This window comes from Plasmodium sp. gorilla clade G2, assembly GCF_900097015.1.
Source record: "Plasmodium sp. gorilla clade G2 genome assembly, chromosome: 14".
Lineage (NCBI taxonomy): Eukaryota > Apicomplexa > Aconoidasida > Haemosporida > Plasmodiidae > Plasmodium > Plasmodium adleri (nom. inval.).
The window spans coordinates 2,976,473-2,990,533 of NC_041706.1; the positions used below are offsets into that span (position 1 = coordinate 2,976,473).

At 19.3% G+C, this 14,061-nt stretch overlaps 4 protein-coding genes across 4 annotated transcripts; 3 read left to right on the forward strand and 1 right to left on the reverse strand.

Annotated features, from left to right (window-relative positions):
* Positions 1–27: 27 nt before the first annotated feature.
* Positions 28–2,199, reverse strand: PADL01_1475400 (bromodomain protein, putative; the record flags this gene model as incomplete). Its single annotated transcript, XM_028685068.1, has 1 exon — positions 28–2,199. One exon carries the CDS (start codon positions 2,197–2,199, stop codon positions 28–30), a length of 2,172 nt encoding a protein of 723 aa, XP_028541084.1.
* A 2,407-nt stretch (positions 2,200–4,606) lies between these two features.
* PADL01_1475500 (tubulin epsilon chain, putative) lies at positions 4,607–6,166 on the forward strand (the record flags this gene model as incomplete). The annotated part of the gene is made up of 1 exon (XM_028685070.1): positions 4,607–6,166. The coding sequence occupies one exon, from the start codon at positions 4,607–4,609 to the stop codon at positions 6,164–6,166; it is 1,560 nt and encodes a 519-aa protein (XP_028541085.1).
* A 1,692-nt stretch (positions 6,167–7,858) lies between these two features.
* Positions 7,859–8,931, forward strand: PADL01_1475600 (conserved Plasmodium protein, unknown function; the record flags this gene model as incomplete). The annotated part of the gene is made up of 2 exons (XM_028685071.1): positions 7,859–8,449; positions 8,590–8,931. 2 exons carry the CDS (start codon positions 7,859–7,861, stop codon positions 8,929–8,931), a joined length of 933 nt encoding a protein of 310 aa, XP_028541086.1.
* A 2,070-nt stretch (positions 8,932–11,001) lies between these two features.
* Positions 11,002–13,503, forward strand: PADL01_1475700 (conserved Plasmodium protein, unknown function; the record flags this gene model as incomplete). The annotated part of the gene is made up of 1 exon (XM_028685072.1): positions 11,002–13,503. The coding sequence occupies one exon, from the start codon at positions 11,002–11,004 to the stop codon at positions 13,501–13,503; it is 2,502 nt and encodes an 833-aa protein (XP_028541087.1).
* Between the last annotated feature and the right edge of the window lie 558 nt (positions 13,504–14,061).

A 14,061-nucleotide genomic window follows, 5' to 3' on the forward strand; every position in this document is an offset into this window, starting at 1 on the left:
TCATTTATTTAAATGTATAGACATTTTTTATTTAATAAATTTAAAATCATCATTATTTATATAATTTGCTAAAACATTAATTTTGTTATTATATAAAAATTCCTTATCAAAGGAATTGTATGTATTTAAAAAGTTCTGCATATTTATATTTTCTCCATCTGATGATGAATCACTAAAAGTGCTGTCACTTAAACAACCTGAAAATTGTTCCATATTAGATATATTATTATTTATAATATTTTTGGAATCACTTATAACATTATCTATAGAATCTCCATTTACTTGAATATTATTATTATCATTATTATTATTATTATTATTATATGTGTTATCTTGATTTATGTTTAAGGAATCATATATATTTGACACACCATCTATTTTAGCATCATTATTATTATGATTTGTTTGTATGTTTTCTTCTATGATCATATTGGTATCATTTTTATTAATTAATTTCTTTTGTTCTTTTTTATGTTTATTATTTAATAAATATGTTTTTAATTTGTTAGAAAATTGTGAATCATTTTGTTCATTAAATAAAATTTTGGATAGATTTTTGTCTAATGATAATATATTTTTTATATGGAATCTTCCTATGCCTAATAAGAAATCATTATTATATACAATGTTTTTATTAAAATCATCAAAATCTTGTATATCTAATCCGAACATTCTTAAATCATTAAAGGGAGAATAATGTAAAATTTTAGATTCTGTATTATCTAATATATTATGTATATTTGGGAATATATTAATAAATGTATCTAAATTATAATCTCCGATAAAATTTTCTACACTCTTTTTATAATTTAAAAGATTCATGGTCATTTCATCCTCATCAATATTACATGTTATAATTTCTTTGGACTCTTTATTTTTTTTATCAATAATATTTTTAAATTCATCAACTATGCCGTTTTCAATTAAATGGTTATGTGTATCTTCGAGATTGGGGTCTTCTCTTTTTTCTTTAATATCCAATCCTTCATTGGAATGTTGAGTATTATTATTAAGTTGTAGTTGTTCTATATTATTATTATTATTGTTGTTATTATTTATATGCAAATTTTGGATTGTACTTTTATTAGGTGAACTCTTATTATTTATGTCACCATTTTGTTCATATTCGAACATAATCTTTGAACTTTTATAATATGTTGAATCATTTTTGAGTGTATCAAATGAATATTCTTTTTGTTTTGTATTTAAGGATATTGGATCATTATACTTTTCATGGTTATTATTATCTAATAAAGAATCATTTTTAAGGTTATAATCATAACATATAGAATCTTCAATAAATATTTGATATAATGATTTACTTATATTTGTGTAATTAGAAAGAAGTGGCATTTTACTTTTTTGATCTAATAATGCATTTATTAATAAATAAAAAACATCTTCTGACTTTTCATTACAATTTAATAATTTTTTTAAAAAAGAATGAAACTGTTCTTCATCTAATATATGTTCTAAAGTACCTATGTATTGATGAGCAAACATAAAATTACTAATATTCATATTATTGTTATTAAATTCTTTATCATTCATCAAATTTTTATTATGTTTTTGATTTGATGCTTGCTTTCTTTTATTATCATGATTTTTTTTTAAAGCACCTTTTTTATTATATTCTTTTTGATTATTATCTAATTTCTGTTTATGAAAATGTTTATCTATTTTAGATGGTCTACCAACCCTTCCAGATTTTCTTGGTTTTTCGATTTTTTTATTTTCTTTTAAGGAATTTCTTTTCATAGTAGTACTTAAGGTTGCATTATATTGTATAATATTTAAAGCTTCTTTATCATCTTTATGATAAAATAAATGTATGTTCATATATTTTGTTTGCATTTTAATATTTAATTTTTTATAATACGTATCCATATCTTCAGCAAATTTATAATATATTGTACTTGGATCATTATAAGTATAACAATTATTAATAATTAAAAGAATATCATTTTCAAACTCTTGAAAACTTTTATATTTAAAATTCTGTAGTTTCTGTTTCATTGTAGTAAAATCCATAGGTTCTTTTATGACATTCAAATAATCAGGTACTAATTGTACATTCACAGGATATAAAAATATCCTTTTCTTGTCAAAAGCTATTAGCTTATTTAATAAATTTGTGAGTACTTCATTCTTGCTCTTAACTTCTTCTATCTCGTCATATTTTATTTTGCTTATATTCATTTTGTAAAAATAAAAATAAAAAAAAATATATATTGTATATTATTTGCAAATATAAATAAATAAATATATATATATATATATATATATATATATATATATATATGTATAATATTTTTGGAATTACAACATATTCTTTTATGTATAAGATAAGACGAACATTAATATTTATAAATCTTATTCAAATATTTTTTTTTTTTTTTTTTTTTTTTTTTTTTAATTCTTCATAAATAAAGAAATAATATTTTAATATATTTGTAAGATAATATCCTATATAATATTATCACACACAAAAAAAAGAATTAAAAAATTAAAAATAGCATAAAATAAGTTAAAAAAAAGTAGATGGTTTTATAAATAATATGTAATATTATTATATAATATAAGATTATATGTATTCACAATTAAAAAGGTTCATTATATTTTTAATTAATTTTATTACATTTTATTTTTTTTTTTGACAAAAAATATCACAAGAATATATTATATATATATATATTATTTTATAATACAAAATCCTTTAAAGAATTCAAAATTTTTTTTGTCCTTTTGTGCTTTTCTCTTCTGTTGTTTTTCAACATTTTGGTTATAATGTATTTTATTTTATTTTATTTTTTTTTGGAAGACGATTTTAAAATACTACAATGATATTAATATTATTATTAATATAACATTTTATATATTTCTAAATCTTCCAAAAAAAAAGTAAATAAAATAAAAAGAAAAGAAAAACACGAAAGAAATATATTATAGATATATAAATAAATAAATATATTGATAATTTGAATATAATACATAAATATATATATATATTTTTTCTTTTATTAGTGAATTTTAAAAATAAAAAAAAATATATATTATAAAATATATATATATAAATATTTAATAATATAACATATAACAAATATTAGTATTATAAATAAAATATATATTGGTTTTATAAATATATATTAAAAAAAAAGGTTACAAGAAAAAATGAGGAGAAAGATTATAAAATATAAGAAAAAATATATTATTTTTATATAATAATATATATATATATATATATATATATAATACAGTATATTTTTAATAAGAAAATATTTATAAGTATAAAAAAATATATATATAAATATATATGAAGTATTAATTATTATATAAATATAATATGTTCAAATAATTATAATCATTACATATAAAAAAATATATAAAATTAAAAATATATATATATTATATAATTATATATATATTTATATATATATATTATATTAATTTTTTCCCTCTTTCCTTTTGAATACAGAATTAAAAAAAAAAAGAAAAAAGGAAGGGGAAAATTTTAGTTGCTGTAATTTTATGTACTAAACATGAATTATAGAAAGTAAAAATTAATAAACAACAAAAAAAAAAAAAAAAAAAAAAAATTTTTTTTATATAATTGTTTTTGAAAAATTTTTAAATATAATTTTTTAAATTATATGTATAAAAAATAAATAAAAAAATGATACATTTAAAATTTATTGTAAAATAACAAAATTTTTGCAAAAAAAAATTAAATATTCATTCAATATGTTATAATATATATAATAATTTTAGAATAAATATATATTTTTTTATTTTTAATATTTTCTAAAAATATGTAAAAATTAATAAAAAGGAAAAAAACAAATTAAAAATTCATAAGAAAAAAGGAAAGAAAAATTATCAATATATTTGAGAAGTTTTTGTTTGAAATGGTGTTCTTTTTTTTTTCTATATTTGAAGATTATATATAAAAGTGTAATAAAAATAAATATCTGTAAAATTATAATATATAATGCTATATATATGTATTTATGTATAAAAAAGAAGAAATAATTTTTTCTTTATTGAGGGAAATATATAATTATATAAACGTGTAAAAATGAAGTCATAAATAATTAAATATTTTCAATATTCTTTGGGTCTTATTTTTTTTTTAATTAAATCTTTCATAAAATGCAACAAAGACTGATATTATAAATAAAATAAAATAAAATAAAATAAAAACATATATATATATATATATATATATATTGTATATTTCCTTATTTCGTTAAATTAAATGTGTCTTTTTAATTTTATATATTTTTTTCTTTTAATATATAAAAATTATGTAAAATGGAAAATTTTCCCATAAAATTATTTCCCGGTCCTTAATTGTTTTTTTTCCTAAATTTATAATAAATGTAATATATATATTAAATACCTTTCTTGTTTTATATAAATAAATAAATAAATAAATAAATAAATATATATATATATATATATATATATATATATATATATTATAATAGGCACACACAAATATATAAATATAAATATACATATATATATAATATATATAATATAAATCATATTAGTGTACTTATTTTTCTTCATTTATCTCTGTCTGTTTCTTCTTTTTCTTTCTTTTATGGTTAGAGAAATAATATTTTTGCATGTGGGACAATGTGGGAATCAATTAGGACATGAGTTTTGGTCTGTTGCCATAAAAGAACAATTAAATAAAAAACTGAATGATAAGAAAGAATGCTTGAATAGAAATATATTTTTAAACGATTCCATGTCTTCTTTTTTTTTTGAAGAATTAAATGGAAAAAGTGATTGTAGTCCTAAAGAGAATTTAAAAGCTCGTGCTATATTGATAGATACGGAAACAGGAGTAGCAAATGAAATTATGAAAAGTGTTATTTCTCCTTATATTGATGAAAATAATATTTTTACACAGCAATCAGGTGCAGGTAATAATTGGTCTCAAGGATATATGTATTATGGTAAAATGTATGAAAATATTATTGATAATATTATAAGAAGAAATGTAGAAAAGTGTGATTCTTTACAATCATTTTATATTACTTCATCTTTAGGAGGAGGAACAGGTTCTGGATTAGGTTCCTATATTTTAGAAATGTTATCTGATACATTTCGACAAATAAAATTTAGTAATTGTGTTTTCCCTTCAGTATGTGATGATGTTATTACATCTCCATATAATAGTTTTTTTGCTCTAACTAAAATTCATGAATTTTCTAATTGTGTATTACCAGTTTCTAATGATGCTCTGTTAAATATTTTAAATAGTAAAAAATTAAGAGAATTTGACAAAAATATAAAAAATAACAATATTAATAATATTAATGACAAAAATGTACCTATTGTTAAAAATGATTATTCAAAGATGAATAATATTGTTGCTAATGTAATATTAAATTTAACTAGCTCAATGAGGTTTGAAGGTTCTTTAAATGTTGATATAAATGAAATATGTACTAATTTAATACCTTATCCATTCTTTAATTTTTTACTTTCCTCTTTAAGTCCATGTATAGAATCAGAAAGTATAAGAACATTTGATCATTTGTTTAAAAATGTGTTAAGTCATAATAATCAAATGCTTATTGCTAATCCTAAAGATGGACTTAGTTTATCTATGGCATTTCTAGTAAGGGGTAATATAAACATATCTGATGTCACCAAGAATGTTTTGTTAATTAAAAATAATTTAAATATTTTAAAATACAATAAGGATGCCACAAAAATTGGCATCTGTAATGTGTCCCCTTTAAATCAACCATATAGTTTATTATGTTTAATAAATTCTTGTGAAATAAGAAATACATTTCTACAAATACTAGAAAGATTTAATAAATTATTTAAAAGGAAAGCTCATTTACACCATTATTTAGAATATTTATCAATGGATGATATTTTAGAATTTAAAGAAAAAATACAAAACTTAATTTTCGAATATAGTTACATACAGAAAAATTTATTTTGTTCTCCAAAATTTTTAAATAAAAAAGCGATCAATATGTTAGGTTATGACATATGTGAACAATGTGATGATAATATTACTAAGAATGATAACATAGATCTAGATATTACTGTTTGTCCTTATTATTTAAAATCAAAAATGAAAAAATTCGATAAAACCGTCAACTGGTTTGATTTTAAAAATAAGCCAATCATATAACAAAAAATATATATATATAATATATATATTACAAAATAAATAAGAAGAGGAAAATTCATAGAATTGTAATATTTTCAAATTCTACAATTTATACATATTTTGAGAATATATTTTTTTTTTAATATTAATGAAAAAGTTATTTGTAATAATAAATAATAATTTTTGAATTGTAAGTAAATAAATATATTTGATTAATATTATTTTTTTATGTGATCATGTACAATATTTTAATTTTAATTTTAATTTATTTTTAATTTTTTTTTTCTCAAAATTACAACATTTTTGTAACAATATTGTATTAATAGTACAAAAGTGTGAATAAAAATAAATATGGTAATTTATACATATATATGTACATATATATTATTCATATTTTTTTTATATATTTTTATATGTTAAAATGATGTGAATGAAAGGTGAATTTTTTTTTTTTTTAAACATTATTTTAAAATATTTGATAAATTAAAAAGATAAATATTTTTACATATTTAGTGGACTTTTTAACTTAAAAAAGATAAAAAGAGTGAGGAGTATACACATATATTTTTTTAATCCATTATTAAGTTCTTGCTCATCGAATTGTTCTAGTAGATTTTTTATTATTATTATCTATATTTTGTGATTGTCCAAATTAGGACTCCTATATAAAAATATACATTAAAAATTAAAAAAATAAGTATTATACATAAAAATATATAATATAAAGAACTATATAATTTATGTTTTCATTTTGAAAACATGAAAATATTAAACATTCAAAATGGACTATTATCTATTTTGTAGGAAGTTCTTATGTGTTTTAAAATATAGATATAAATAGTTTAGAAAAAGAGATATAATAAAACAAAAAACGATAATATTTAAGAATATATATATATTATATATATTAACATTTCTTTCCAAATTAATAATGATTCTATGAAAACATTTTGATATTTATTATTCTATTTGATTTTATATAATTTTTATTTATTTTATTTTGTTTTATTTTTTTAATAATTCTCCATTATACATAATATTTTAAAAGTATATATCTTATTACATACATTTCACATATTTAACATATTTTTATACACCTTTCAAATTTTGCTATTAATTTTTCATTATTGTTCAATCGTTTTTGTCATTTAAATTTTTACTATTTCTATAAAACAACAATAAAATAAGAACATATATAAAATAGTAATAAATATAATATGTAGAATATAACCTGTACTGTACGAATGTTGAACTATTGTAATTTTTTTTTTTTTATATATACTATGTTCATGATTTAATATATACATTTTATTTTATTTTATTTTTTCTCTTTTCTTATATATAAGTAGTCAAATTTTGTTATATATATAAAAATATTCTTTACACTTTATACAGAAAAATAGTTTTATTTTTTCTTAAGCTCTTTTTTTGAAAATTTTGTAATTCTATATAATAATAAAGACAACCTTTTATATATGATCCTGAATTAATTTTTAATTGTTATATTTTTGATTTTGAAATATAAGTAGGATAAGATAAAAGCTATGATGCATTAACCTATTTAAAAATTATTTCATAAAAGGAATATATATATATATATATATATATATGTATATGTATTAATTTATTAATATTTTTTATTATATTATATTATTTTTTTTAAAATAAATTTATCAAAATTTCATATTTTATATATTTTCACTGAGAATAAATATGGCAGAACCAAGTTCAACATCAAATTCACTTTTGGCTAGTGGATTACGCTCAACAGTACAAACAATGGCTCAATTAATTTCTGAAAGTACTCCTCTTAGTACTCAATTTGGAGATGTTCTAAATTCAAGTAATTCTGGATCTTCATTGGCTTCATCGTTACTTCCTGCTTCTCAAGTAACGCCAACTCAATCTTCCTTATCCAATTCAACAGGAAGAGGTGATGATTTGGTACTTGTAGGTGCTTTCAGAAGATTAAGAACTTTTTTAACACAAATATTACAATTTGGTTCAAGTCAATTATCTAATTCAGATGGAGTTACACCAACTGAAAGTACAGTATTTTCAAGTGCAACTACTAATACATTACTAGAAAAAGCAGTGAGCACAGTATCGGATATGGCGAAAGGTGGTAATGAATCTTCTTATATTAATTTGTTGTCTGGAAATTCAACATTAGTTCCATCAAATATGACAAATTCAACATGTAATTTATTAGAAAACAATGGACCTAGATTTGAAACTACCTTAGGTGTATTTCTTATAATGTTTTGTTTGTTAGGAATTGTTTGGTCCATGGTATGCCAGAAGGTACATATGTATAATATATATATATTACATGTCTACTATATTTACAATATGTACACGATGTAAAATATATACAAATTTTTGTATATTATATATATATATATATATATATATATATATAATCTTTTACTTTTACTTTTTAGGAAGGCCAACATATAAAGGAACTTATATGCGGAAAAAAAAAACTCAAAAGAACAGGAGTCGTACCATTAAGTTCGTTAGCTAAAATAGAAGAAGAACCTACATATGAAAATGATAATGAGGATTATGATAAAAATAAAAAAGAAAAACCAGATGAAGAAGAATGTGTCAGTATTTATGAGAATATTAATATTGATGAAGAAAGTGATTATGATAATGTTAGTTCTGATAGAAGACGAAGAAGATATCATGATGAAAATGGTAATGATGAAGAGAATATTAGTTTTGTTCCAAAAAAAAAAAATGATAATGAAGAAGAAGAAGTAACATACTTAAATGAATGAAATATATGCACACATACATACATACATACATATATATATTTAGATATATATAGATATACATATTATAAAACAAATTTGGTCGAATTATATTTTATCCTTTTACTATCATATAGTAATATTATTTTTCATATTTTTAATTAATATAAAACCATGTTGTAATTATACAAAAATCTTGAAATTTTATTAATGTGCACATATATTTATTCTTCCAATTTTGTTAAATAGATATATAAATATATATTATTTTTTCTTATTTTTGTAATGTATGAAACATTTTCAGTTTTATTTGAAAAGAAAGAAGAAAATTTAATATATATATTATATATTGTGGAAATTGATATTTGCATATTTTATTATTCATTATAATTATTACATGAATATATTTTTTTTCCTTATGAAATATAACATATAAAAAATATCATTATATATATATATATACATATATATTATGAAATAACAAGAAATATTATATAAATTAAAAATTATATTTAAAAATAAAATTTAAAATAATTTTAATATATGTAAGGTTCTTTTTTTTTTTTTTTTTTTTTTAATTCACCAAAATAAGAATATAAAAATAAAAAAGTTAATGGTTTTCTTTTAAAACCATTTTAAAAATTAATATAATACTATAAATAAAATATGCTTAAATGTTTCAATTTAAATCTTGTTAAAATTAAAATATTTTCTTTTTAATTAGGATTAAAAAAAAAAAAAAAAACCACGTAATATATTATATTATTAATATGTAACATTAAAAGTTTGTGGAATAAAATATATATGATTGTAAATACAAAAGTGGATAAACCTCTTATGGTATCTCTCTGTTTTTTTTTTTTTTTTTACTTTAAAAGTATAATACATTGATATATTTTGAAAAGACATATATATATATATATATATATGTAATATTATAAATTAACTAAATGGTGGAATGGATTTGTATATAAATGTAAATATATATTGTACAAAATGGTCTATATGTTATTAACATATATTTGAATGATATTTTATGTATATTTAAAAAAAAAAAAAAAAATGAAAAAAAACAAAGTTATTTAAATGCTACAAAGAGGTCATTATTTAATAATGAATCGCCAGCTTTTATTTCATGCAGATGTAAAAAAATGTTTCTCTCCTTCAAATTTTTTATTTCCTTTTCGGTTGCATTTAAAATATGGGACTTTGTTTATTATTTTATGAAACTTATGATAAGCCTCTTTAGAGATCATAAACTTCTTTTTTTTTTTTTTTTTTTGTTGTCACATATATATGATTAAAAATATGTATAAATATATGATGTTTTATTTTTTTCTTTTTCTTAAATTTCCGACTATTTTTAATTAATTCTGGGTTATAGGAACGTAAAATATAAATAAATACATATATAATATATAATATATATATTAATTTTATTTTTTTATTAATATGTAGAATTTTATTAAAATCAATAATATTCTTATTAAAAAACTTTCCAGTGTTTTATATAATAATTATTATATTTCTACGTGATAAATAGATAAAAATAAACATACCTAAAAAGGCACCAAAAAAAAAAAAAAAAATATAAAATAAAATAATAAAAATAAAAAAAGAAATACAGAATATAATATTTTTATATGTATATATTTATATAGTATGTGATATATTAAAATGGTGTAACATAAAAACTAATACAATTCTTTGAGAAAATAAATTAAAAGTATTTTTTTGCCATTATTTTAAAGTTTGTTATTTTTAATTTTTCATCTCATTTCTACATATACTTTGAAAGCAACTTATTATTTTGTCCTTTTGTCGTTAAAAATGTCCACTGTGTCCTTGTTTCAATACTTTTATGAAAATTTGTTTATAACATATGAAAATAATTAAAATATAAATAAGAATAGATATATTTGAGAAGAATTAATACATGTTTTCATTTTTCTTTTCTTTTTTTTTTGTTGTTTATGATAAAAAAATACATTTATTTGTTTATATAATTATTTTATTTTTTCTGTTATAAATATATATATATATATATATATATATATATATATATATCTATATTTTATTTTTATATTCTTAAATATGGCTTATTTAAAAAAGTTGTTTCTTATTCTATTTTGTGTTCGTCTACCTAATAAGGTGAATAAGTATATAAAAAATATATCTCTAGCTGAAAAGCAACAGAAGGAAGAGACTAACCCAAATGAACAACAACAGACTTATAGTATAATTAATCTTCTAGATGAATTAGATCTTTTGTCTATATCAAATTTGGATGAACTCGAAAAACGAAGAAAGGAAACAGCTCAAGGGATGCAGTTGTTGGGAAATATTGATTTAGGATATGGAAAATTAGGGGAAGGAACAGATTATGAAAACTTACAGAAAGAATTAGGAGACAAATATTTTGGTGTTCAAAAACCAGGATATGGACATATTGAACATGAAGAATTAAGTCATAAGAAAATAAAGGAGGAAAATATACAACATGATTTATTAAAAACAATAAAAGATGAAGGAGAAATGTTTAAAGAAACTGAAAGAAAGGATAACGTAAATATATTGAGGACTTTTGGAAGGGCAGATTATGAAATGTGGCCTACTTCTAGTTTAGGACACTATGGCTTATATGATTCTTCGAGATTAGGAACCCATGAATTATTAGAACGCCCTTTATGGGGAAACTATGATTTATTTGGATGTTCTCAAAGAAAATATGAAGAAGAAGAGAAATTAGTAGGAGCGGATCGAGGAAGAAATGTGGATGAAAAAGTACTAAGAGAGGCTAGAAGAAAATATGAAGACGAAGAAAAATTAATAGGATCTGCTCGAGGAAGAAATGTGCATGAAAAAGTACTAGGAAAAGCTAGAGGAAAATATGAAGAAGAAGAAGAAGAATTTCTAGGAGCAGTTGGAGGAAAATATGAAGAAGAAGAAAAAGTACTAGGAGCAGTTGGAGGAAGAGAAGAACAAAAAGAAAGAGCATATAAAAACGTAAAATATAAATATTCAAAATATGGTGATGATAGTTATAAAGGAAAATATGAAGAGAAACGAGATGAAATATCTTTTATACCGCGTTTTAGAACATGGAGATCTAGAAGTAGAGGTGAAGGACATTCAACTGATAATGTAATGCCTATTTCTGATTCATCTAAAGGAGCTATTCCAAAACAAGATAGAAGTGTAAAACATAATAAAAAAGATCACGAATATATTCCAGAAGATCTAGAAGAAGAATATGAAGAAGAAGATGAAGATGACGAGGAAGAACAAAAAAAAAGAGTTAGAAAGAATAGAGATTTAGGGAAAAAAGACATATATAAATTTGAAGAAAGTTTATCTTATATTGTTAATGATACATCAGTAGAAATAAGTAGCGATGATGTGGATGAGTTTAGAAATGTAATTATAACAAGTAAAGATATTAATCAAAAATTTCATTTTACTTTGATTGAGGAATATTTAGGTTTGGGCATAAGTAAAAAAGATGATATTCAAAGAATGTGTTGTAAATATCCTTTATATAAGGGTGAAAAGATTAATTTTAAAGATCTTCGTAATCCTTTTCGAATTGAACATCCATATTTAAAAGAAATGGAAAGTATATATGCATGTGAAATGTTATTTTTTGATGATTTTCTATGTGTAGATTTAAGTAGTTTTTTAAGTGAACATAAGGTAGGGAATTTAACATTACAAAAAATTATTAAAATATTTAGGGAAGAAGGGATAAAATATTTATATTTTAGTGAAGATACTTTGAAGTATGTTAATTATAATTATCCTGACTTTAACTTATATAAATTTTTGAATTTATATAAGAAAAATTATTTTGATAGGGATGAGCATGATATTTGTGATTTTTCAACTGATGAATTTCCATTAATAAAAGAAAATAACAAGAGAACTAGGGCAATTTTATTAGATTTGAGAAGAAGAAGTCTTATTCGTAGTTTAACAAGAGGTGAAAAACAACTATTAAAAAGTATAATATATGAAGAAAAAAAAACATTTTCTTTAATAAGAAAAATATTAGGTAATTTTACATTAATAATAAATAAAATTCGTAGGGATTATAGTAATGCAACATATAATATATCATCTAATGGTACCTTATTACCTCGAGATGAATATTTATTACAAAGCGCATATTATATCTTAAATTATTGTCTTTCTATTGTAAAACCATTTTATGATAAAATAATAAAGAAACAAAAATATAATTATAAAGAAATAGCACGTTTATCTGGAACTGTAAACAGTTTAATAAATATTTTAGAATTCATTGAACACAATAGTGCATTGTATAATGATTTGCTTGATCGTTGTAAATGTCTACAAAGTTTTTATCCTCGTGTACATTCTGAAGAAGGTTTGATAAGTTTTTACCGTTATGCTATAGCAAAAATTGAAATAATAGCTCTCGTTTTTGATATCAATGTTATATTAACAAAAATGCATAAATGTGAAATGCTTGTAAAAGAATATGAAAGGTATACATTTCCTTCATATCATAAATTATTAACAAACACCGAAATTCTATTAAATGATGCTGAAAGGATATTATTTGAAAACAATTAAGCAACATAAACAACGTATAAATTTAAAACTAATATATATATATATATATATATATATATATATATTTATGTAATTATAAATGTATATTACACATTGTACTTATATTTCCTTAACTGTGTATTTCTACATATATATATATATATATATATATATATACAAAATAATGATAATTTATTATAATATATACACATATATGTTCTTTAAGTTCTACATAATTATGTATATTGCTCAAGTTAACTTTCATAAAATTTTGTCATCGTTACGTTATTATTTGTTACACACTTTTGTTTTTACAAATTTTTGTGTATGTAAAATTTTTTTTTTTAAATGTTTCGTACAATTATTATCCGAAAAAAATTAGACTGTAAATATGAGAAAAAAAAAAAAAAAAAAAAAAAAAAAAATATAAATATATATAATAATACAAATTAAAAGTTTTTATTTTTAATTGATAAATATTTAATATATTCAGTATTTTATTATTATATTATATATATATTTTTTTTAATATTCTTAATTAAGAAAAGGAAAAAAATTTTATTTTTTGAGAAATTTAAT